At 53.9% G+C, this 25,115-nt stretch overlaps 2 protein-coding genes across 6 annotated transcripts in view; both read right to left on the bottom strand.

Annotated features, from left to right (window-relative positions):
• Positions 1 to 2,397: 2,397 nt before the first annotated feature.
• On the bottom strand, positions 2,398 to 19,106 carry Hhipl2 (HHIP-like 2). The gene is made up of 9 exons (XM_005409283.1): positions 18,786 to 19,106; positions 14,410 to 15,062; positions 13,375 to 13,518; positions 11,901 to 12,232; positions 10,579 to 10,705; positions 7,067 to 7,212; positions 4,274 to 4,355; positions 3,572 to 3,654; positions 2,398 to 2,885 (listed from the first exon to the last, which is right to left on the bottom strand). Exons 1-9 carry the CDS (start codon positions 19,104 to 19,106, stop codon positions 2,398 to 2,400), a joined length of 2,376 nt encoding a protein of 791 aa, XP_005409340.1.
• Positions 19,107 to 23,975: 4,869 nt separating this feature from the next.
• Positions 23,976 to 25,115, bottom strand: part of Taf1a (TATA box binding protein (TBP)-associated factor, RNA polymerase I, A, 48kDa) — a 20,549-nt gene continuing 19,409 nt past the window's right edge. For all 5 annotated transcript variants that reach the window (XM_013507029.1, XM_005409257.2, XM_013507028.1 and 2 more), the window contains exon 11: positions 23,976 to 24,445. In XM_013507029.1, coding sequence (XP_013362483.1) covers positions 24,333 to 24,445 — 113 coding nt within the window. In that variant the 3' untranslated portion in view covers positions 23,976 to 24,332. The remainder of the gene's footprint in view (positions 24,446 to 25,115) is intronic.

Raw genomic sequence — 25,115 nt, 5'->3', positions numbered from 1 at the left:
ACCGCCCGGCCGCCGGGCCTGCAGTTGCGCCGCGTGGCCTGCGGGGCGCTGCAGCGCCGCCCACGTCCCTCGCTCGGGTACCTGACTCGGTGGGAGCTGAGGTGTCTCGGCGGTGTATCGTCATCGTTCATTTTAACTCCCGTCCTAAAGCGGCTCCTCCTACTGTCCAGATGGCCTGAGGCGCGTTGGGATCGTCCTCCCACTAGGGGCAGCCACAGGGTGTCGCTGCCTGGCCTGGCCTGGCCACAGGGACGCTCACCCTGTCCCCACCAGGGCCCGCCCAGGGGCCTCCTTCACCCTGGGCTCCAGGTCAATGCTCTGCCCTGGTCAGGACCCAGGGAGAGCAAGGCCAGGGCTTCTCACGGGTTAGCCTTGAGGGTGACACCAGGCGCCTTCGCGTTCTGTTGGTGCTTGGCCCTCGTGGGGCCGGCCATTGCTGCTAGCAAGACAGTGCAGGTAGTGTTCAGAGAGCCTGGAAGAGTCGGTGCCCCGTGCCAGAGACAGGTCCACAATTAGGGGAAAGTCCGGGCTCACACCGAAAGCCTTTGGCAAAGCCACTTCAGAACCCCAACACTGCTGGTGCAGGCCTCACGGCCTGTCCTTGACCTGCTTGGCCACTGAGGACGGAATTAGGGAGGCAAGGCATGTTCGAGGCACCCTGATCCCAGCTCCCTGCAGCCGTGGCTGCGTTCGCCGTTCCCTCCTGCCTCACACTACCCTCTGGTCTCTGCAGAGCGAGCTGCACACACATGCCTGTGTTTGGCCTTCTAAACTTGCCGACACCGTCAGCCAGGGGTGGGAAGCCCACGGCACACGTGGCACAGCGGACACGGCCCTCTCTGTCACACGAGAGCCGAGTCACCGCAGCAGCTGAGCGTTGGGTGACAGCGCACACGGGGCAACGTCACGGACGGCGCCGGCACTTGGCGATGGATAAGTGGATTTGGGGCTGCAGTTTGCGCTCGGGCTCTAAAAGGTTCAGCATCGCTGCCCACGGCTGTGTGGAAGCCCAGTGCGCTTGGCCTATGGGTGCCAGAGGATTTCTGCCATCCTCTCCCCATCCATGGGCACTGGCTGGCCTTACCAGCTGCCTTCCAAACAGCAGCGCCACTTTGCCAGGGGGGAGCCCACTGCCTCTCCCAGCCCCTCTGCATCTCAGGGGGGCCGTTGCACGCCCTCCGCCGGGCCTCATCCATCCTCCCTGTGTGGAGGACCGTGGGCTTGGCAGGCGTGGCCTTCCATTCTCACGCCTCAATCCCGAGCACTCCGGTACAAACACTTCCAAGCCACACCGAGCTTTGCTGCGTGTTTTGAAGGACTATAGGGCAAAGTAAGGCAGGGGAAGCTCAGATGTTTGGTCCAGAGGTCAGAGCTGATCTCTGGGAGTGGGCATTTTCCAAGTCAAGGGCAGGACATGACCCCTCCGCCCCCCTGTGGATGTGCTATAAAGCGCTACAGGGAAACATCAGATTTCCCAAAGGCCAAGGCTCATCTCCAGCCTGTAGAGTACTCACAGGGCTCCAGCGGTGGGCCGGGGCAAAGCCTGTGAGAAAGGGCAAGGGGATCGACATGCTCAGTGACCAGAAAAGCATCTTCAGAAAGCCACAAGCAAGCTTCTGCCTCTTACAGCAAGAGGAGAATCAAGGAAGCGTGATGTGTAGCTTAGGTGAGGTTAGGTTACCTCGGGAAGAAAGACGGACCCAGTTCTAAGTCTAAAGATGTCTGCCCCAAGGACGTGCCGTTCTCTGAGGCCGCCCTGGCCCCTCGTGCCTCTGTTCCTCTCCAGCCCACCTTCATGGAGACAGAGGTCCCCGTCTTACGGCTCTAAGTCCTCACTACCTGGCTCAAAGCCGAGGTGCTTCTTGGGGCCGCTGGGAGGCCATGAGCAACAGGAGGGGCACTGGCCCGAGCCCCGCTGATCCGTCCCTGCTCCCCGTCACTGTGGTCAGGTCCCATGACCACAAGTCCTCACTTTCCTTAACAGAGGCTCTCCAGTGACACCCGGGCAGCAGGGACAGAGGTTCTGAGAAGGGTGCAGACCTCAGAGGGGTCCCAGGATGCAGTTATGGTTTCAAGGGTCAAGGGGCACTGGGGGCCCGGGAGGAGCCTGCATTTATGTCATTCACGAGCTTCCACTTGGGACGAGAGGGCCGCCTGAGAGGAGCGGCCCGGATGCCCGTCCCTGGCCCTGTCTCCTGATCTGGGCACTGGTGAGCAGCAGCAGATCCCCAAGGCCAGACCCTCACCCAGAGCCCACACACACACGTGCCAGCTGCGGTGAATGTCGGTTTATTATCTCAGGCTGTGGGCACCTACGTGACAACACAGGGACATCAGTGGGTGCCCAGGAGGTGCACAGTCGGGGGCCCTGTCGGACGTGACCCTGCAGAAGCGCTGTCAGTGCTCACGGCCAGCCAGGGCCTTTGCCCCTGCAGGGGACAGCAGGACCCCTGGAGAGGACACCCCAGGCCACACATCAGCCCCTCTCTGCCTGCCCAGCTTGCCACAGCTTCCTGGGCTTCCAGGGCTGCAGCCAGCGGTGGCCTGCACCCAGCGGGCAGTTCTCCCCCGTGTCGCTGTAGCCCGCTTGACCAGAGGTCGAGGGCGACTCTTGCCTGCTGGCCTGTGCTGTGCCAACCACTGCCTCCCACCACCGCGGGCCCCGGGGCGCTTCCTCCTCTTCGCCTGGGGACCTGGGGGCCACGCTCTGGCTTTCTTCTTGGTACCAGGTCTCCGGGATGCCTTCTTGCTGCTTGCGGGAGGAGCTGGTGTCTTAGAAGCAGCTCTCTGAGGCGAAGCTGGCTCTAGGCTGGGCGCCGAGGACGCACTGGATGAGTTCCTAGCAGCCTTCTCTGCCTGCTTCTTGAGCAAGTCCAGGACAGTGGCTGGAGGCAAGCGTGTACTCAGTAACACATCTAAGTCCTGGGAGGGAGCTAAGGAATAAGCGCCACCCAGGGGCCTCAACCTCCTGAGAATCTTTTTTTTAAAACACAGAGTCTCACTTTGTTGCCCAGGCTGGACTCAAACTCCTGCACTCAAATGATCCTCCTGCCTCAGCCTCCCAAGCAGAGGGTGGGCACCACCAAAGTAGAGGGCACTACCACACCCAACATGCAGGGGAGTTCTTTGATATAAACTCTTTGTATTAATTTAGCATATTTTAATTCTCCTCACTGGCCTTCATCTAGATAGCTTCCTTTTTGATAGGGTCACTCCAGACAGACTTGGCTCCCAGACATTGCCCTAAGACAATATCCCTGCTGTCAGTCTTTCCTGGCCATGCCCACCCCACCCTGAAGCAGAACTCTTCCCCCTGGGGCCTCTCTGGATCCTGGGCATCCTTGCACCAGACTCTCAGTGCTGTGTTCATCTTCACAAGCCACCCCCCTCCCGTTTCGTACAGCTCAGAGACCTTGAACCCCGCGTGGCTGCACCCCCAGGCTCAGCATGGTGCCTGCCACAGAGAAAGCTCTGAATGACTGCTGCCCAGCGGATGAGGACAGGAGCAACCAGCCCCACTGTCGCCGCTGCTGCAGCACTGCCTGCGCCCGAGACGCAGAGCTGGACTCACTGGCGAGCGGCCTGAACCGGATCCGCTTGCTCTTGGTCCTCACCGGCACCGGCTTGTACCTGCACTTGCCTGGCGGCGCTCGCCTGCAAACAGACAGAAGGCGATGATGTGAGCACTGCAGAGGCCTCAGGAAGCCGAGCCGCCAGAAGGCCGCTAGTCACAGCAACGGGGAGCGGCGCTCTCTTCCCACGGGTGGGCAGGAGCAGTGGAACTGTGGTGAGAGCTGAGAGAGAGGCACGGTGGGGCCACCATGCTCACCAGAGCAACCAGAGTTGTGCCGGCCACCCCAGGACAGAAACATCCAGAACAGGTTTTTAACACATTCAGGACGGGGCCGTGACTCATACGTCTCTCTGCTTGAACCCCCGGTGGTACCTGCGTGACTGCCCCGTGCATGACTGTACCGCTTTAGCACAGTGGTTCCGCTGGTGGGAATGTGTTACAAACAGGAGCCGCGGGGCTCCACGGCATCGTGGGACGGCTCTGATCCTCACTGCCAACTACAGAGGCCTTCCTCCAGCACTACATGGCTCGCAAGACACATCCTGCCACACGTGTTTGAACATACTGCTTTGCACCCAGAGCCCAGCTGTGCTCCCCCATCATGGCAGATCACTCCGGGGGGCCATGGTGGCTCATGACTACAGTGCAGGGCAGGGCTTACAAAAACACACCTGAGAAGAAAAGGACACCGGTTCTCACCTGGAGGGGTCGATGAGTTTGTAGACGGAGCCGTGTGGCGCGTACGCGCTTGGGTACGAGGTGGCCAGGAAGTAGAGCTCCCCTGTGGAGGAGGACAGCGGGCAGGGCTGAGGCGGGGCCAGCACGGGCAACAGTGAAGGCCTCCGCCAGTCACTGTAGCGCCAGTCCCCCTGCTCTGTCTCTGCCCCCTGGCTTCTCCTCCGTCCTGCTCTCCATTTGACTGCTTCAGCCAGGCCAGGGCTGCTGCTTCCTGTGACCCTGCCCCCCCCACTCCCCTCCGCCTCTCCACACCCACAGAACCACCCGCCCCCACTGCGTCCAGGACACGCGAGGACCAGCCCACTGCTGTCCACTCGACTCCAGGGTGTCCCGGTCCACCGCACAGGCCCTGTCACAGCCTTGGGGTCTGAGTGACCCAGTGTGCTCGACCCTCCGCCCCCAGCCGTGCCCTCTGGTGCCCTCCCGGAGTTTACACTGAGCCAGGTTCAAGTGTTGTCCACTCCTTGGAAGAAAGCGACAGAGGAGTTGCAACGAGAAAAGCCCCGGGGTAAGCCGGCCCAGGGCAGCTGCTGGCTGAGCCGCGGTTCTGTGTGCCGCCTGCTGTCTCCCCAGAAGAGGATTCAGAGGGCACACACCCTTGTCTGCAGTCGTTCCTGACTGGAAACCCCAGGTCGGAGCAGCGCCCCGTTAGGGGAATGCGGTGTCCCCAAAGGTCACGCACAGTTGGGCTGCCACCTGGCCAGGGGCTTCGGGTCCCCATAACAACCGCATCCTCTCCTGGCTGCGCTTCCCTTTCTGAGACCTCGTCCCGGGGGTTACAGTCTGCTGGGCGCCAGGCTTCTGCAACCTCCACACAGCTCTGCTCAGGGTCCCCCGCCCCCCGCCGGCAGCAGCCACGGCCTCTCGAGTTGGCTCTACGTTTGCGCCAGCTGTCCACGGTCAGTGCTCCGTACCCAGCAGTGGGTGAGTGGAGCACTGGCCCACCTGAAAAGTCGATTACCTAAGGCCAGTGACTGACACTTAGAACGAGTAAGCTGGCAGTGAAGGCACAGACCTGTAGTCCCAACACTGGAAGACCGAGGCAGGAGGATCACAAGTTCAAGCCCAGCCCGGGCAACTTAGTGGCTGAGGGAGACCTTGCCTCAAAATTTAAAACTAAAAAGAGGTAGGGTACAGCTCCCAATATGGAAAAAAATAAAACGAAATGAAGACATTCTGTTCAAAAATGACTAAGCGGAGAAGGATCTGCCAAGAGCAGGAGACGTGACTGCATCAGCGCTCCAGCACAAAGCGAGCCGCTGGGGGAATGACTCCGGCCAGCAGCCTCGCTGCCTACCGGGCTGCCCTGGGGTGGGGGCTCAGATTCCCCAGCTGGTCCCCGCCCAGATTCAGCCAAGGACTCTGGACCCGTTTGCGATCCGCCCTGACTGGTTTTCCAAAGCTGCGGATTCCTCCTGAGAGAAGCCGCCAGGGCCAGCTCAGGGGCCTCCCGAGAAGCCAGCCTCCCTGACACCCTGCCCCCAGGGTCCACGCCCTGGGTCCCCAAGGCTTGCAGCACCCAGGTTCCACGGCCTCCTCCCACCAGCCTGAGGTCTCACCACTCTTCTGTGTTTGCACTTTCAATTTGGAAATCACATAGACTTTCTTCTACTAAAAGTGCTAGAATTTTCCAAAATACCCTCCACATCTTGGACTATCAATTCATTAGCTGGCGGGGAGGAACGGGCTGGACTGACTGGATCCTGTCTGTCCCCCCAGGAGAGACAGCACAGATGCCAGGCTGTGGACAGAGATGCCTAGGGGTGGGGGGCTCTACACCTTGAGACTTGGGGTCCAGAGGGACCCCAGAGGCCACTTTATCACCTTCCCTGCCTCTGAGTATGGCTATGACCACTGCCAAATACCAAAAGTATGTAAAACAAAATAGAATTACGTTTCGGAGATTTCACCTTTCAAAAGACTTTATGTAAACTGAAATTAAAACTCAGCCCTCTTGGCCAGGCATGGTGGCACACAGCTACAATCCCAGCACTCGGGGGGCTGAGGCAGGAGGATCCTTGCAAGTTTGAGACCAGCCTGGGCTACAAAGTGAGCTCACGGCCAGCCTGAACTGCATAGCAAGACCCTGTCTCAAAAAGACAAACAAACAAAAAAAAACCTCACCCCCTCACCCCTCTTGTCATAAAATTTTGGAGAGGGTATTAGAGCTATGTGACCCTCCCTCCCCCACCCCAGCACACACCACTACTTGCCTGGCTCCAGGGGCCCCTCGACAGGTGTCCAGTGCACCCACTTACCTGGCCATTCACCCACTCTCAATAGCCCTCCGGGAAGGGATTCTCCCTGGCTCACACACCCGTGCTGGGGTCAAGAAGGAGCCCCTGTCCTGACCAGCCGGGGTCAAGCCCTCCCTGCCCACTCCGTCTGGGCTCTTGGCACCGCCCCCTCCCCGCATGCGTGACTAAGGATAAAAGCAGGGGACCCCGCGCATCTCTCATAGCCCAAGGGTTGGAAAGCCCAAGGCGCAGGCCTGAGTCGCCCTGCGCCATCCCGCCATGAGGGCAGGCTGGCACTGCCTGTGAGACGGGCGTCAGGGTCGCACCTCGGGCTGCGCCCTGTGCAGAGGCCAGAGGAGCAGGGCGCTCAGAGCCGCGCGGAGCGCGTGGTGAGCGATGAGGACGTGGCAGCCGTCGGGGCAGAAGAGCCCGCGCTGCTCACCCTGGCCGCACCGGCCGAGCGGCGATCGTCTGTGCCCCTGCGAGCGGACGTCGGGCAGCCCCGGTCCTTTGTTACCTGCCTCGTCCTCGGCAAACGAGATGATGAACTGGCTGTGGGCGCTGAGCAGCCCTGGGAAGGCGCAGGACACGGGGTCGCCCAGGCAGATGTCCCGCTTCCTCCATTTCTGGGTTTTTCTATCTTCCTGCAAAGCCATAAGTCGACTAGATGAAAATAAAACCTTGTATTTTAGGCGTCCGTATTTACAGCAGCAGACTGTTTCCACCTAGAGTCGGGGATCCTAGAGCACTGGGGCTGTGCCCACTCTCTCTAAACCTCAGCTTCCTTCTCTGTAAAGTGGAGAATACTGGCGTAATTTATCAGAGAGCAGAGCTCCAGAGGTTAAATAACATAAATAAGGCCACAGAGATCTCCCCCACTGCATGGCACACTGTAAGGGTTCAGGAGCCGCCAGCTGCTGGTACATGTTTACAGTCACAGGGGGATGCCCTGTGCCCGTCGTCATGTATGTGAGGGAGGAAAGGAAGCCGGATGGACTCGGGGCCTTGTCAGAAATGCCCAGAGCCAGGTGATATATGTACCGCAACCGTGAGTCCTTGCGTATCAGTCACACAGTATGTGTGCGTGGGGTTGTGGGGAAAGACGTAAAGATACATGAAATCCCAAAGATCTAATAAGTGACAATAAAGGACCTCACCCATTACCAACTCTACGTCACCTCGATAACCAGGAATTAAAGCATGAAAATACCTCCGTCCTTCCTAACTGTGGTGAGGAGTGGGAGCTAGATTCACACTCCCACCTTAGTCGGTCAAAAGCCCACACAAACTAGAACAGTGGTTTAAAAGACATCACAGATCAGGTAGTGTAGGTGTGCACTCCTGAAGGGACCGGAAGAGAACCAGGGAGTCCTAAGATTGTCCCAGCCGGGGAGGGGAGACACAGGCAGCACCTGACAGAGTCCACAGCACAGAGCTGAGAGTCCAAGGAGATCGAGGCAGGAAGCATTCCCAGGACAGACGCGGGAGAGAAGAGGATGACACAGAATGAACTCCAGAGAGCGCCAAGCCCCCCCCACACACACATGCACATCCGGGCACCCAGCAGCAGACACAAGAGGAAACCTCCAACGGCAGGGGGGATAGGCAGCAGGGAAGGTCCTTGGCACACGAATAGGCTCAGAGCAGCGTCCACAGAATCCTGGGGCATCGCAGGGTCCTCAGGCAGTCTTGTCCCATTGAGTGAGAGGCAGAGAGTTCCAGGGAGACCACCGCTTCAGTCCTGCTCCACAAGTATTAACAGCAAGGCTGGGGAGGGTCAAGCTGTTTCCAAGCAATTGACCGTGTCTGAGAACACCAACATATCCTGCGCTTACAAGTTAAGTGAATAGTTCCTGGCACCCCCTCAAAAATTACTAGGCAATAAAGAAGGAAAGAAATGCAACCATTATAGATAAGATCAATCAATCAAAATGGTCATAGAACTGGCACAGGCATTAGAGTTAGCAGAGAAAAACATGAAAATAGCAATTCGATGGTAACCCATATGATCAGACAGTTAAGCAGATGTATAGGAGATATTAAAGAAGGCCAAAATCACATTTCTAAAAGTGAAAATATAATTGAGAATTTAAAAAAAAAAAACCACTGGATGGGTTAAATGGCTGGTTAGACATTTCACAAGAAGACACATCTTAGAAGAAAGACATTTTACCTAAGTAAAAATTCAAACACCACATATCGAAATTCCTGTGATGCTCTCAGAGTGGTAGGGTGCAATTTATAGCACTAAGCACACATATTAAAAAAGGTGAAAAATTTCAGACCAGTGACCTCAGCCTCCATCTTCAAATAGTACAGCTAGAACTAACTAAACCTAACACAAGAAAAAGGAAGGAAAGGAGTATAAATCAGTGAACCGGGAAACAGAAAAAAAACATGTCAATGAACTCCACAGCTGGTACTTCGGGAAGATCAATAAAAATGTAAACTTCTAACAAGATGAGAGTGAACGATGTCTAGGGTAAGATGTGTAACAAAGGATCATGACGACAGTTTCTGTAGCTACTGAAAAGATAAGAAAGTAACATTACGAACAAATCTATACCAATAAGTTTGGCAATTTAAGAGAATTGGACGGACTTCTTGAAAGACACAGGCTACTGAGAATCACTCAGAAAGAAATAGATAAATTGAAAGGCTGTTAAGCAAATTGAATCTAGAGTTAAAACTCTTTCCTCAAAAAACACCTCAGGCTCAGTCAGTTTTCCTTGGGAAGAAGAAACACGGAAGGCAGGGATATCATGCACTCTTCCAGGGGCTTGAGGAGGAGGGAATGAGGCTTGGCTTGTCCTCTAGCCCACACTACATAGACACCAAGGTCTGACAGAGGTCTTACAAGCAAGGACAGCTCCAGCCCACAGTCCTCGCATGAACACAGATGCAAACTAAGCATCATCTTAGCAAAGCAAATTCTACAATATGTGCAAAGGTTGGTACATCCTGACCAGAAATGCAATGTTTCTTTAACAAAATAAAGCTATTAAATTCATCAGAATGAAAAAAAGCAATGGTTTTCTAAAGAGATGCAAGAAGCATTTCACAAAACTCAATACAAACTCTCAGCAGACTAGGAATAGAAGGAAATTTAACCTGATACAGACCACAGATAAAACATATAGCTAACATCATGTTTTTTGATAAGAAAAAATAGACTGTCTCCCCCTTATACTCAGCGCTGCATTAGGTATTTACACTGAAGCAAAAAATAAAAAATAAAAATCATAAAAAGGTTTTTCAATCTGAGAAAAGAAAAGGTATCTACACTTACAGATAACATAGTCTTTTACTTAGAAAATCCAGATTTTCTATTTCTATCTAAAAGCTGCTAGAACTTGTGAGATAGCCCATCACAAGCTCCATATGTAATGAAAAAGTTCTGTATGCTATCAACTAACAATCAGAAGCTGAAATATAACAGACGTTTACACTGTGCACCAAACATCATGGAATATTGGGTATGCAGACCTCTACCCTGAGCACGTGAAACACTGTCGCAGCTTCACTAACAACATCCACAGACTAGAAAGGGCCAGTCAACCAGAGGTGAGTGAAGAGCGGTGTATTTGTACAACTGAATATTATAAATCAGTAAAAAAGACAAAAGGATGGATACATGCAACAACATCCATGAATCTCACAGATGCTACCGAATGAGAGAAGGCAAGAGCGCACACCACACGATTCCATCTATTCCTTTAGCTTCAGATGAAAAGGTAGTCTGTGGTAAGAGTGCCATGCATGTGTGTGTGCCTGTGTATGTGCCTGTGTGTGTGTGTGCGTGTGCGCATGCACATGTGCCCGACCCCTACATGAGAAGGTGGGTGTCCATAGGCAAGAAGAGGCCTGAGGGTGAGGGTGATGGGAACGCTCTGCATCCAAATACAGCTGGTGGGAATACCAGTGTGGACCTGCGTGCAACTGCATCCAACTGTGCTCTTCTTCTACCACAATGAAACTTACTGAAGATCTTAACATAGAAAAGAGAAAGGGACACCGGTACTTCCTTACCCGCTCATGAAGTCCCCAAAGATGTAGAGACCGTTGAGGTTCGGGGACTCACATCCACGGTAGACATATCCCCCTGTGACTGACTTCCCCACCGCGTGGCCGTAGGCGTAGATGGGCAGGATGTCGTCTGCACAGGGACATGGAAGGAGAACAGCATCCACTGCCGAACCAGGGGACTTCAAGTGGGAGGAGAGGCCTCTTTAATGCAGCCACTGACTTGGGAGGACCATGGGTGCAACCATGGGAGGTCATCAGGCAGGCAAGCAAATCGCGCTTGCCGTGCTCCAGAGACATCATGGGGCGCTGCCTCTCACTCCCCGGAGCTGTCTGCCTTCTAAGCCCCAGCCCCCATCTCTATGCAGTAACCTTGGGGCCACACGCCTAGGTTGGACCCCAGGTCCCCTGTGAGGAAATGGGTTACACTGGGGGGGTATGTGATGCTCGTAAGGTGAAAGACAGAGGACTAAGAAATGGTGGCAGGGTCTGAGCACACCACACACCTCCCCTCACCCGAATACGTGGCACTCCACTCCAACTGGAAAATAATGAAAACCTACAGCTGTTAATTTTGCTCTGCCAGTAGTTCTCAAAATAGTAGCCCTAAAATTCACAAGTGTACATAATTTAAAATAGGGACTGCTGGTCAATCCCACTCACCCAATCCACCCAACACACACACTCACTAGGTCTAGGGTAGAACACAGGAGCCTACTTTTTAAAAAATAATCTTAGCCAGGCATAGTGGCACACGCCTGTAATCCCAGCACTCCAGGAGGCTGAGGCAGGAGAATGGCAAGTTTGAACCCAGTTTGGACAATTTAGTTACTTAGGGAGAACTTGTCTCAAAATTGAACAAGGGCTGGGGGTGAAGCGTGGTACAAAGACCCTGGGTTTAATCCCAGTATTGAAAAAAATCTTCACTGGCTTAGTTTCTATTCTAGAGTTGGGCACCATCCAATACATAGAGCAAAAAAGTGTCCCAAGGTCACACAAGGAGGTGGGTTCTATGGGGAAAAGAGCTGAAAGCAAGCAGAAACAAAGCCAAGAAGCAGACCGATCCTTTCAGGAAGGGGAGGCAGGATAGGGAGACGGAATAGCAGGAAGGCAGCTGGGTAGGTGGCATCCACAGCCCACACCGTGGTGCTCAGGCTGAGGTCCACTGGAAGCACTGCCCAAGGGGCCAGTGGTCAAGTGCTCACGTGTCCTTGAGGTCACTCTGCCAGTGACCAAGGCCCTGTGTAAATGGCCGGCCGGGCTGCTCAGGGTTTATCCCCCATCTCAACCTCCGGCCCACTCACCTCGGGCAAGAAGTGTCCACTTACCCAAAGAGGCGTTGTGACAGAGTTTGTGGTCGTAGCACTCGAATCCTTCCTTGGCCCTCCAGCCGTAGTTCCCGCCTTTAACGATGAGGTCCACCTCCTCAAACCTGTTCTGGCCCACGTCCCCACAGAACATCCGGCCGCGGCCCTGCCGTGTGACTGGGTCCCCTCTGTCCACCGCACAGCGCCACATGTTTCGGACGCCATAGGCGTAGATGGCGGGGTGAGCCCCTGGCTCAGAGAGGAAGGGGTTGTCCTCGGGGACCCGGTACCTGCTGCCACCCCGGCCAGGCCGGTTCACGTCGATCCTTAGCACTTTCCCCAGCAGCGAACTTCTGGAAGACAGAGGCCAAGGTCCAGCAGAGTGAGCAGGGAGGCGCGGAGGAGACTTTCCCCCTGCAGGCAGCGCAGCCAGGAGGTGCTGGGGGTCACACAGGGAGGGGGTGCTTTTTTCCTGGTACCATGAGAGGCTTGGACGTCCCCATCCGGGGCCCAAGAGAACTGCCAGGCAGAAGTGTGATGTGATCCTGATGTGAGGCCTCGGATGGGTTACAGCTTTAGCTTTTTATTGGAGGAATGAGGCCGGCTTCTCTCTGACAAGATCTCAGCCAGTCTATTCTCCCCGGGACAGGAAAGTGGTGGGCAGAAAGCGGCCCTATAGAGGGCTCATCTCCTGCTTGCCCAGGGGGAGGGTGGCAATCCAGGGGCCGGGGTTGGAATTGAGGGTTTAGTGAGCTGTGGGTCCACAGGGCACGATTCAAGTCCTAATCCGAGCAGGTGTTAGACAAAGGCCAGCGCCGCATGGTCAGCGACCTTCATGTCTGTGTTACTGGGACCCGTGGAGCCTGGGCAGAGCCCCCAGCGGGACCCCAGGCAGCGCTCGCCCCGATCCGTGGCGCTGGACTCTGGCTCTGCCTGGTGCTGCTGGTGGCCCCTGTGTCCCTGTCTAAAACGGGCACTGTCACCCGAGGTTCATTCACCCACGAATGCTCAGAGCACAGCAGGCGGCTGCTGACACACAGTTAACAGGAGAGGGGGCGGCTCCCCACTCGGCGGGCTTTGGAATCACACTCCCAGACACGCAGCTTGCGGAAGGCCCTGGCCTGCAGTAGCACCGGTGCCCAGCAGCTCTGCTGCCCACCTCTGGCTCCAGGACCCAGCGCGGAGCCTGGGGCTGCACTGCTGAGCAGAACCGAGCAGACCCTGGCATCCTGGATAGAGTCCTGCCAACCACACAGGAAATTCTAAACTCTTCTCTGCGTAGCTTTCTGAAAGTTACCCTGGGCAGCAGGAACATTAACTGCCAAAGTTGGCCATGCCCATTACTCATAGGACAGAAGGCAAAATACTCTTTCATTGGCCTCAGGGGAGTGGACGCCATCCTGCTGTAAGTGGTGTGGGTCTGACTCGGTCTCAGCTAAACCCCTGCAGCCGGGCTCCCTCAAGTCTAGGTCTCCTAGGGTTGCCTCCATCTTACTTGTTCTGAGCATTTCCAAACTTGCCAAAGGGGTCCCCGGCCTGCCCGCCGTCTCCAGTGAATATGTACAGATAGCCGTCCAGGCCGAAGAGCAGCTGCCCGCCGTTGTGATTGGAGGCTGGTTCTTCTATCTCCAAGACGACCCTGGGAGAGAAGAGGAAGCAAGGCATTAACCTTGACTCAGCCAAAGCTGCCCCTGGGGACACCCACGCTGATGGTCCAAGCACCGAGCTCCGCAGCGGCAGCCAGGCCCTGCTCCCACATGCCCAGGACAGCGGCGCGGTGGCTTGGCACACCGTCGCCCAGCTTCATGATGGAACCCCTCTTGGACCATTTCTCCCTCACCCCCAACTTGGGGGGCAGAGACACAGCGAGGGCAGCGGCCCCCTTCCCTCACACACCAGCAGGTGAGGGAATTTAGTTGCTCGACTCTCGTCCCTCTGCTGGAAGCAGAAGCCAGGCCGAAGGGAAGGGCAAGGTGGGTGGCAGAGTCCTCTGCCCCAGGGTCGGCAGCTCTGTGGGTGAGGAGCCCCTCGTTGAAGACCCAGCTCTGGAGTGGAGGGACGCCCAGCTATGATATATCAGCGCCGTCTGCGATCACTCCTCAAGCCCAACTGTCCGTCTTGCTCTCCTCTGAGAGACAAGCAGGCTCTGATGGGGCTTGTGGGGGTGACTACATCCCAAGAGGCCACCTGGGGGCAGAAGCTAGAGGCAAAAAGAGTGACTCGTAGGCACAGAGTGTCTCTATGGAGGAATGGAAATTTTCTAAAATCAATTATGATAATGGTTGCATAACTCTGAATAGATTAAAAACCACTGAATTGCATAGAAAGGGAGGGCTCGCCTGGGCTGTGCGCGTTACCCAGCAGCGACTCTTTTCCTCCACCTGGAGCTCCTTCTCCACACCCAGCTGAACTGACCGGGCCTGACCGGGGCTGACCAGGACTGATCAGCACTGACTGGGAATGACCCGGACTGACCAGGACCCCCTCAGAACTTGGGGCACAGGTGCAGACCCTCATGACTCAGCCTCACCTCTCTGACTTGGGTTCCGCTCTGTTGGGGTCAGCCCTAGAAACCTTCATCTCACTGATGCGGATCTTTTCCACCTTCTTCTTGGCCAGGCACGAGTAATAAATGTAGAACTTGCGGTTGCGGTGGAACTGGGGGTGAAAAGCCATCCCCAAGAAACCTCTCTCATCCCCAACCCATGGCGTGGTCAGCACGCTGCTCCTGAGGTCCAGGAAGGGCTGCTCCAGGCGGCTCCCGTCTGGCAGGTACACCCACACCACTCCCAGCTGCTCCGCCACGAAGAAGCGATGGGTGCCATCCCCGGCATGGACCATGGACACCGGGTTCCTCAGCCCATTGGCCACCTCGGCCAGGCAGAGCTGCAGGCAGCCTCGGCGGCCCTTGGCCACCACCCCCAGGTTGCGGGTGAGATGGTCATTCCTCAGCACGTTGGGGAAGCAGTAGTCCTTGTCTGGGAGTTCGAGCAGGTGGCAGAAGTGGGCGCCACCCTTGTCCCGGGGCCGCTGGGGGCCATGCTGGCTGGTGAGCAGGGAGATAGCGGAGTGGCAGCTGGAGTGGAAGGCAGAGCAGTAGTCGGAGCAGAGGCCTGGCAGGTTGCGGAGAGGCGACTGAGGGTTCTCGGCATCGTAGAGGTGGGCCGCATAGGGCGAGCACTCCTGGAGGAGGCAACAGGTTGGCAGGGCAGCAGGGAAATGGGCCGGGGAATCGGGTGTCTAGAGAGTCTGCTGCCCCCCGCTGGCACACCCTGATCCCTCCCTTTGACCCAAATTCTCTCCCCACTTCATGCTGCTGGAGGGGAGGGAAAACCGAAGCTCGCATATGCATTATTCCATCTCTGTCATTCCGCCTGGCCCCTCACACTTGAAGGTGTATCTCGGGATGGGTATTGTTAAAAGAAGATGAGATCAAATTTCTGAATGTTTCCCTTTTTATAAATTGCATTGTCTGCCTGATTTTATTTCTGTACACAAGTCTAAGGCAGTGTGGCACAAGTGTCACATTTGCTATACCTAGATGTTGGATAGATGATGTTAATTCATCTTCTGTGCTTTGCCACGTGTTTGAAATACTTCACAACTGCAATTTTTTTTTTTTTTTTTTTGTCTTTTTCAGAAAGGGTCTCACTATGCAGTTCAGGCTGGCCTTGAACTCACAGTGATCCTCCTGCCTCAGCCTCCCAAGTGCTGGGATTACAGAGGTGCGCCACCATGCCCGGCTATAATTGCAACTTAAATGATCAAGACGGACATTTGATATATCACGCCCAGAGTTTAGGTGTCTAATTTCCTCACAAATTTGTTAGTATATGTGTGTTTGATATGTGCAAAACTCTGCGGGGAGCTACGGCTATTCGAACAGGGGCTTTTCAGCAGCACAGCTGCTCTTCACACAAATACAAAAGGGCAGTAGATGCAAGGAGTCTCTGCTAGTTGCACATCCCTAGACTATGGCTGTCTAGGAGAGAAGACAGACAGCTCCCAGTAGCAATGAAGGAGAGACAACTCAGATTTGGGAAGTGCAAAAGGCTAGTTCAAAGGGCAGAGCTTGGGGCACTGGAGCAGAGACCAGCCTCCAGCCTGGGCTCTGATTGTAACACTCTCCACGATGCAGGGCAGCCTGGACTCCCCACTGTGAGTGCCCTCACTTCTCTAGAAACAAGCTGTGCTCCTTGTGGGAACTTGAGCTCCTGGCTGCAGCTGACAGGGCAGCTCTGGGTCACCAGGCGGAGGGGCAGGAGCCCAGATGTCCAGTGCCTCTCCTCGGGCTGCCTGGCCAGCTGCAACAGGACGCACATGACCTGCTCCAGACCTTCGCCTCCCAACACCGTCCGCTCGTGGGGAGTGGGAATGGAGAAGGCAGAAAAAGGAGGAAATGCAGGGAGTAGAGGGCTGTGTGCGTGTGGAAAGCACGGTTGCTGCCACTCCCTCCGCTCAGTGACTGAACAAACGCACGGTGCCTTAGGGGTAGGAAAGCCCAGGCCCAGGACGTCTCCGCCATGTGACAGCTCCACCATGTGACAGCTCCAAGCCTGTCCTGCACCAGGACCTGTGGGCAGCACATGGCTCAGAGCCTCTGCTTCTGGAACTCAGAAAAACACCTGTCCTGCCCTGTCCTGTCGTGCTCTGCCCTGCCCTGACCTGTCCTGTCACTTATTATACTATCCGTTCCTATATGATACTAGTCTATACTATACTATCTATACTATACCACCTATCCTAGCCTTTCCTATACTATACTACACTGTACTATTTATACTAGCCTTTACTATATTGTACTATACTATACTATCTATACTAGCCTCACTATACTGTACTAGCTATACTAACCTTACCATACTATACTATACTATCTATACTAGCCTTTACTATATTATACTATACTATACTATCTATACTAGCCTTACTATACTCTATTAGCTATACTAATCTTACTATACTATACTATCTGTATTAGCCTTTACTATACTATACTAGCCTTTCTGTAGTATACTATACTGTACTATACTATACTACCTATACTAGCCTATACTATACTATACTAGCTATACTAGCCTTTTCTATACTATATGATACTATACTAGCCTTTCCTATACTTTACTATACTATACTGTACTATCTATACTAGCCTTTCCTATACAATACTATACTATACTATCTATACTATACTAACCTCTCCTATATTATACTATATTATATTATCTATACTAGCCTTATTCTACTATACTCTACTATACCATCTATACTAGCCTGACTATACTATACTATACTATGCTATACTATACTATCTATAGTAGGCTTTACTATACTATACTATACTACACTAGCTATACTAGCCCTTTCTATACTATATTATGATACTATACTATCTATACTAGCCTTACTATACTATACTAGCCTTTCCTATACTATACTATCTATACTAGCCTTTCCTATATACACTATTCTTTTCTATACCATATGCTATACTGTTCTGTAGTATACTATACAAGAACCAAATCCAATTCAATGGTCACATTCAATGTTGACTTTCTGGGGACATTTGATTCAGTTCTCATCCAGTTTATTTGCAACAAAAAGTGTGGAAACAATTAAGCTCAAGAACTGAGGTGCCATGGTATATACCAGGTGGCGAGTCTATGGCATGCATGCTCAGCCAGCCATTTGTTGTCACTGAAAGCTCTAAAGTGTTCACCATCACTGCTCTATAATTTACTATACTATAATTCTATACTGTACTAAACTGTAGTTTTTATACCATGCACCGTACTATATGCTTTACTGTATTGTACTATACTATACTATCCTATGCTAATTATACCTTGCTGTGCTTTGACATGCCATAGGATATACTATACATTCTAATGCTATGCTATACTATACTGCACTGTGCTTTGTTACACTGTATTGTGCTACGCTATGCTGCACTCTGTATCACACTATACTATAGATTTTACTATAGTATGCCATATACTACACTACTTTGTGCCACACTGTACTGTGGCGTGAGGTGGTTGACCAAGAGCCCCCAGAACCTGGAGTCAGAGCAGATTTGCACACAGAACCCTCTGGCCTCCTGCTTGCAGTGAGCCAGGAGCCCTGGTACCTGCCTGTGGAATATGGCCTGGGGACCCACCCTGGTGCAGGGAAGGGAAGGGGCCTTGTGGGTTGGAGCAGAAGACACAAGTCAGGTAGCTCAGCTTAAATGACTCTTATTCCTTAGTCCCTAAAGCAAGAGGGCTGCTCAGTGTCGCCCAGGAGGGTGGGGAGAGGGCACTTCTGGGGCGAGGGCAAGGGGTCTCAGTGCTGCTGGTGAAAGCCTGGCTTCGCCTGGGTGGTCCACAGTCGCTCTCAGGGGGCAGTGTGGGGCAGGTGCCCAGAGGACAGCACAGGCCGAGGCCGGGCCGCCCAGTTGGCCTGTCTGTGCCAGGCTCTGGGAGCTCCGTGACCTCTGCAGGGAGTCAGGGTAGCCAGCCAGCCTGGCCCACGGCAGAGGGAGGTCCAGTGCCAGGCCTGGGAGGTCAGCCTGGACCCTGACACAGGGCTGAGCCCCCGACACCCGCTCCCTTCCCGCCTAGTCTGCACCACCTTCTCCCCTGGGCTCAACGGCGACGCCTCCCAGGGCTGTGGCTTTCGAGCCCTGGGAGCAGAAGCTGTGAATCACTGCCCCTTGACAGCTCCCCGGCCTGCAGTGCCAGGCAGACAGGACCCCAGGAGGGACGCCAGCTCCTAGCCCGCCCCATAACACTGGAGATGGGGCGTCGAGCACCCAGGGGTGAGCACTGGACACCAGGGCAGCCCGCACCACCTCTCCCTGCACAGCCCATGAAAGCCACAGGCCAACGCTATGCCAGCCCCTCCTCCAGGCTGTGCTCAGCCTACCTGGCACAGGATGTCCTTAATGTACCCTCCGCACAGCGCATGGCCCTGCAGGTCGAAGTAGTTCATGATGTCCCGGAACCTCGCAGCGATGCGCAGGTCCTTACGCTGGTCACAGCACCCGAAGGACTGGTAGTCAGAGCAGAACTCAAGGCCCACAGGAGGCCGGAAGGGGGGCCCGTAATCCAGGCACTGAGGGTGTCCCTGAAGCAAGCCCCCCTGGCCCAGCAGAATCGTGAGGCAGAGAGAGGAGGTGCCAAGGAGGAGCCGGCGGGGCCAGCAACTCCAGGCACCAGGCAGGCCAGAAGCAGACCCACCAGGCATCGCGGCCTCAGGAAGGCGGCTGAGTTTGCTTGGATTGGCGTCCCACTTTCCCCAGCATCGCTCCGCTCCTCCCACCCCCACATCTTCCTGCCTGCCCTCTGCTCCCGCCCCCTAAGTGTGCTAGGTGTTTCTGGGCAGTGTCCCTCCAGTGGGCGGAGGCCAAGCGTCCCTTGGGAAGCCAGCACGGAGTCCTGCGGGCACTGGCTTCGGGGCCAAAAGGTATGAGTTGCTGGGCTTCCTGCCTGGCAGGGCGGGGGCATTTGCATGTTTACCAGGCTTCACAGGCTGAGGGCCCAAGTGGCTGGAGCACCAGTCCCAGCAGCGACTGCCGGAGCGCTCACCGCGGGGCCCACGAGGCAGGGTGCACAGCGTGGTGCAGGGACAGGAGGCCGAGGGGACGCTCACCACTCCGGCATCCACAGCAAAGGACAGGGCGAGAAGAGAGACCAGCACGGAGACAGTGTCTTAGTCCGTGAGGCTGTGAGAAATTCCTCGCCCCGGATAATACATAAATACGCCTTTTCCTCTTACTGCTCAGGAGAGCAAGGAGGCCAGGATCCAGAGCCAGCGGGCTGGGTGCCTGGTGAGGCCCGTTCCTCATCGATGGCACCTGGTGGCTGCGTCCTCACACGGCAGAAGAGAGACAAGGAAAAATCCCTCCAGCCCCTTTATGGACCTATTGCTCCCAACGGCTCATCAGGGAAGGGTCGAAAGCAGTGAGCCAGCGAAGCCGTGTGCCTGCTGAATGACCGTGGCTTGCACCTTTCTGCAGCAAGGCTGCCTATCTCCTCAGGTGTGTGGACAGATAACTGCTAACACACGAAACCAACCATTCTGGCTCTAGCCAAGGCTGGGGGCCATTCCTTCCAGCCACACAGGCCTTTGGCACCAAGCCACTTTTGTCTGAACACGGTACTTCAGAAAATAACAAACCAGGTAATAGTGTTTTCTCTCACCCGCCACAGGTTCCGGCTCACGTGAGACCCTCCCCACAGGACTCTGCTTCACCTCTGTGGCTGTCCTTTGCCTTGTTGTGTGGTAGTATATTATTGGACTATGCTCGTATCTGCTGTACTTTCATAATAAATTTATTTCATCTGTATAAAATCACGATGTGGCTCTTCTGTTGGTGCCGATCCTAACCACAACTTTCTGGGGCCACATACATGTGGCTCCTCACTGTTACAAGGCCCCACCTCTTCTCTTTTGGGTTTGGGATTGAACCAGGCCTTGGGCGTGCCAAGTAAGGGCTCATCCCTCCACAGAGCTGCATGCCAGCGGCTCTAGTTGGGCTCCATGGCGTCCCCCAAGGCCCCATGTTAAAACCTGGACACCAGCAGTGCTGCTGGGGCTGAGGGAGACTTTAGGAGGTGGGGCTTAGCAGGGGAAGTGAGGCCACTGCGGAGGTGGCCTTGACCAGGGCACTGTGACCCTGCAGTCTCCAGAGCTCTGATCCATAGCCTGGCCCTGAGTCACGGGCCCGAAGCAACGGTCCACCCACCATGGCCTGCACCCTCCAAAACGAACCTTTCCTACATCAAGTTGATTTCCTCCTGTGTTTGATACTGTAGCAGAAAGCCAACAACACACACACACACTCACACAATTGGGTTAACATTATCCCTTAGTTACTGCAGACTGATCAGGTCTACAATCTCCCAAGTGAGTGTACAGCAAAGGCTAAATAAAAAGAGGTGAATGGAATCATTTCAGTGCTCCAGGAGGATCAGAGCCCTCTCACAGAATTCGAGATTCTCTCCAGGCTAAGACCAAGACCTTCTCTGGGTGTTGCGTATTTATTTGGTTATCAGAAGAAAGAAGTACTCAAGAAGGGCGGAACCACTCAAGGACTTCTCCAAGTAAGGTATTAAGTTAATCCACCCAGGAGCGAAATGCCCGAGGCTAGTCTTTATCTAGTTGAGGTTGGATCGAGGTTCTTTGGCTGTGGTCCTGTCTTATCCTTTGAGGCTTTCTGGCATCACCCACCACTACAGGCCTTAGTAGGGACTGGTGACTCACAGAGGCTCACTTACTTATGAGTCTACCACCCATCTCCAGACAAGCAGCCTAGGCCTTGGACAGACTCACAAGTAAACAGGAAAAGCCCATTGGTTAATTTAAGTCCTGCTCAGGGCTGCTTTACAGTGGTCTCCATCACACACACACACAGGGTGTGAGGCATGAAAAGAAACAAGGAGTGCACAGACTCCGTTAGGAAGTGCACCTTGTCGGGTCCTTCATTTGTACCAGGTCTACACCTGCCCCAGGGGCACCCTCCTCACTGTCTGTGTTCACATGTGCAGCCAGGGCTTTGGGTATGTCCCTTGCACATAACAGGTCTCTGATAAACATTCCTTCAATGAGTAGACCAAGAGCACAGAGGCCCACACTCAGCCCCAGGCCCAGAGGCCCGAGCTGGGTACAGTGCCCAGTACTCCCGGACCTGAGCTCACTCTGCCCTCAGTGTCTACCACAGCCCCACTGCCCTGAAATTTCCTCACTGGCAAAGCTTCCCTTTGAAATGCAGATGAAAGCCAAGTTTCTTCTTCTATGAAGGGCGCCCCAACCAGTTCTCCTTGGCCACCAGGGCAAGCTGTGCTGTGTGTCACCAAGAGGGACGCAGTCTCAACCCTGCCAAGCCTGTGCTCCAAGCTCTGGATGACACATGCCCCCCAGTGCAGAAACCACAAAATCTTCACACCCGAGGAAGAGTCAGGAGTGAACGGCCAGAATGGTTGTTGACACAGCCCTTCTCTCCTGTTTGTTCTGTTCATTGTCCTGCTTAGTTTAGCACTGCTTTTATTTTTATGTTTGTTTGTTTGCAGTGCTGGGGGTCAAACTTAGAACCTTGCAAGTTAGGCAAGAGCCCACCATAAACTTCATCCCAGAGCCCGCCAGCCCCTACCCCCACCCCTCCATCCCTGGCATCCGTGACTGCGTGACTGCAGTTCCCCGTGGTGGCACCAGGAAAACAGCGGGGCTCCCTTCAGCCCCAGGGTCTTCTCAGAAACAGGAGGCACCGTTTGTCCCTGGGTAGGTAAGAATGAGCACGTTCTCCTGTTCCATGTCGGACCTGATCTTTTAATGGCATGTATGTCTGTTTTACTTCAGCCATGAAAAATATGGAGACCTCATGGTTTGGGGCAAAAAGTGCTCCCAAGATTAGCAGGGAAAAGATCAGCTGCCAGCGCTGGTCAGTGACATGAGCTCCTGGTTAAAATCGGGCACATTTCAGATGGGTTACGCAGCATCTCAGATACAACTGCACAGCGCATGATTACATAGTAATGATGCAATCATTTTACGATAGATGCAAGGTGTCCAGTCAGTAGAACACTGGCAGAGGGATCCACAAAATATACTTTTCAGAATTTAGGACTAAGGATCATGCCCAAATGGCACAAGGCAGCTTCTGTTAGTGGAATGGCAAGGGAGGCACAAACCGCTGCTGGGGTTCCAGGAAGGAGAGCCACGTGAGGTTGCGAGGGGCAGAAAATCACAGCGAAGGGTACAAGGTACAGGGCAGAGAACAGAAACAAGCACCGCAGAGCCGTGGCCGCACCTAGGCAGTAACTCTGGAAGCACAAGCCAGAACCAGCCTGCCCTGCAATCGCTTTAGCGCCTACTTTGAAGCAAACAGGACTGCTTCACTTACTGTCCTGCTTTGCCAGGGCGGCCATGATCATGTGGGCATCTTGAACAACAGAAGGGCACCGTCTCCTGGGTCTGGAGACCCAAGGTCTGGGGCCAAAGAGGCGCAGGGTTGGTCCTATGTGGGGCCCTTCCGACTGCCTTCTGCACGCACGGCCTGCAGACACCGCGCCCTTTCCACCCTTGTGCGCAAGCGCTTTCTCCCCGGCCTGTGCCAACTTCCCCTCCAGCTAAGCACTCCAGTGTGAGGGACGGCGGCCACCGGCAGGACTCGGCGTGACGTGATAGCGGGAAGGGCGCCTGCACTTCATCGCGTCTCTCCTGCGGCCCAGGCCCAAGCACGCAGCCACACCCACGCTCAGCAGCGCGCCTGCGCCTCCACAGCAGCCAAGGCTGGCATCCGCCTAGGATCGGGTCACGCAGGACAGGAGTGCTGCTCCAGCTGGGCGGGGCTCACAGGGCACCTTCAGTGGCCGCCCGCCTCCGCAGTGGGCGGCGGGGCTGCGGGGCTGCGGTGAAGGAACGTGCAACACTCCTCGTGCCACGCGCTGCTGTCCTGTGCTGTGGCCAGCGCTGGGAGGTCCGCGCGGTGTGCAGCTGGAGTGGAGCCTGCGAGTGTGGAGAGGAACTCGCGGCCTTGCACTTGAAGGCACTGGTGTTCAGAGCTAGGGTGCGGTTCTGCATCCCACCATGAGCAAACGTGCTGCCGTCTCGGGTGCTTCTCCTTCCTCTTAGCCAACTACGCAGATGCAGCCCGGGCTCGGGACGAAAACAGCACACCCACGGCGTAGGCACAGTGGGGACTGGCGGGGCAGATAAAATGTTTTATCACTCCACAGAGAAAGTCTGTGTGCTACAAATATGAACAATTAGCTGCGTCCAAGACATGCACTTTCTCCAGACCACATGCAGAAGGTCTGGGTCTGAATTTCTTGTGGGACTGAGGAACAGCGGACCCTCACTTGATGACTGTAAGAGGCTGTAAGGCTGGAACTCGACGCCAGGCAGCTCCCGCCAAGAGCCAGCGCTGCCAGAAGCTGCTGCTATTCCACATCTCTGAGCTGCATCGTTCTGCAGACTTGAAGGCCCTTCTCTGCCACAAACCCTCCTCTAAGTCTAGGCCTCTTCCCAAAATTCCTCCTCAGAACTCACCGATGTTTTCCTTCAGGGTGGTAAATCTAACATGAGTCAATGAGAACCTCAAAGAACACAAATCCATTTCTCAGCAGTGTAAGTTATGCATTTTATTACACGGGAGCATGAGGCAAGTTATCTGTAAACAATAACTGCTGTACAGCTATATTTTCTAATTAAACAAATACCTTTTTCATCTGAAGAATCATTTCTTTAAAAACAGTGCATTCAACATTACAAAACAGAAAAAATACATATGTTTACAAAAAGCAAAGGCAGTGTGGTTTTTTTAGCTGTAACTCACAACAAAATGAAACATAAAAAGTATAAAAAGAGTGTTTATAGGCATATAAACTACTTTCGTAAGACATCAAATAAATATACTCAGTAACTACTGAGCTACCACTCTGTGGCTACAACTGAAAAATAACTAAAATTAAATCATACTGCTGGTTTCACAATGCTGTATTTTTTCACTGATTTCTTCATCCGTTTAATTTTCTTCCTTTGGTCTTGATGATCTTGTTTTAAAATATAACGAAAATACCTACAGCCTAAAAACAAAACGAAAAACAAGCAAAAAGCTTTAATGCTCACCTGTTTAAGGCATACACCTACATTTGTGAAAGTGTCCTCCCACTCTGACATACTAGCGACTGTGAAAATGATTTATCTGTATTGTCTGTACCCACAGCTTTAGCACATTCCAAAGTTGGAACCAGGGAATGTAGCATTTCCTGCACACACAGGCACTTCTGGCCCATCATAACAAAGGCAAACACTTTGATTTCTATTCTACCCCTCAACGCTTCCGAGAAGTCACAGGACGAGTTACTTTCTTCACTTCTGATATATGTTGCGGGCAGTTTCATTCCACCACTGGACACCCTTCAATAATTTCAGTGGCACACAGCAGTTAAGTTTTTTGGTTATTTTTTTTTTTTTTTTTTTTTTTGGTTTTGGTTTTTCTCCAGTGCCGGGAACCGAACTCATGACCTTGTGCTTGCCAGGCAGGCACTTTGCCGCTGAGCTAAATCCCCAGCCCCTCTGTGGTATTTCTTGAAAGGCAGGTGTGTTAGCAACAAATTCTATAAGTTTTTAAAATCTGGAAATGTTTTTGTCTTCAATTTTGAAAAACTGCCTCACTAGCTACCACATTTTTTTTTGTTTGTTTGTTTGTTTTTTGTTTTTTTTTCTGGTACCGGGAATCAAACTCATGACCTT

This window comes from Chinchilla lanigera, unplaced genomic scaffold (genome assembly GCF_000276665.1).
Source record: "Chinchilla lanigera isolate Chin_1 unplaced genomic scaffold, ChiLan1.0 scaffold00119, whole genome shotgun sequence".
Lineage (NCBI taxonomy): Eukaryota > Metazoa > Chordata > Mammalia > Rodentia > Chinchillidae > Chinchilla > Chinchilla lanigera.
Note: the sequence above shows the minus strand (reverse complement) of the source record. Positions and strands in the feature narration are given on the sequence as shown.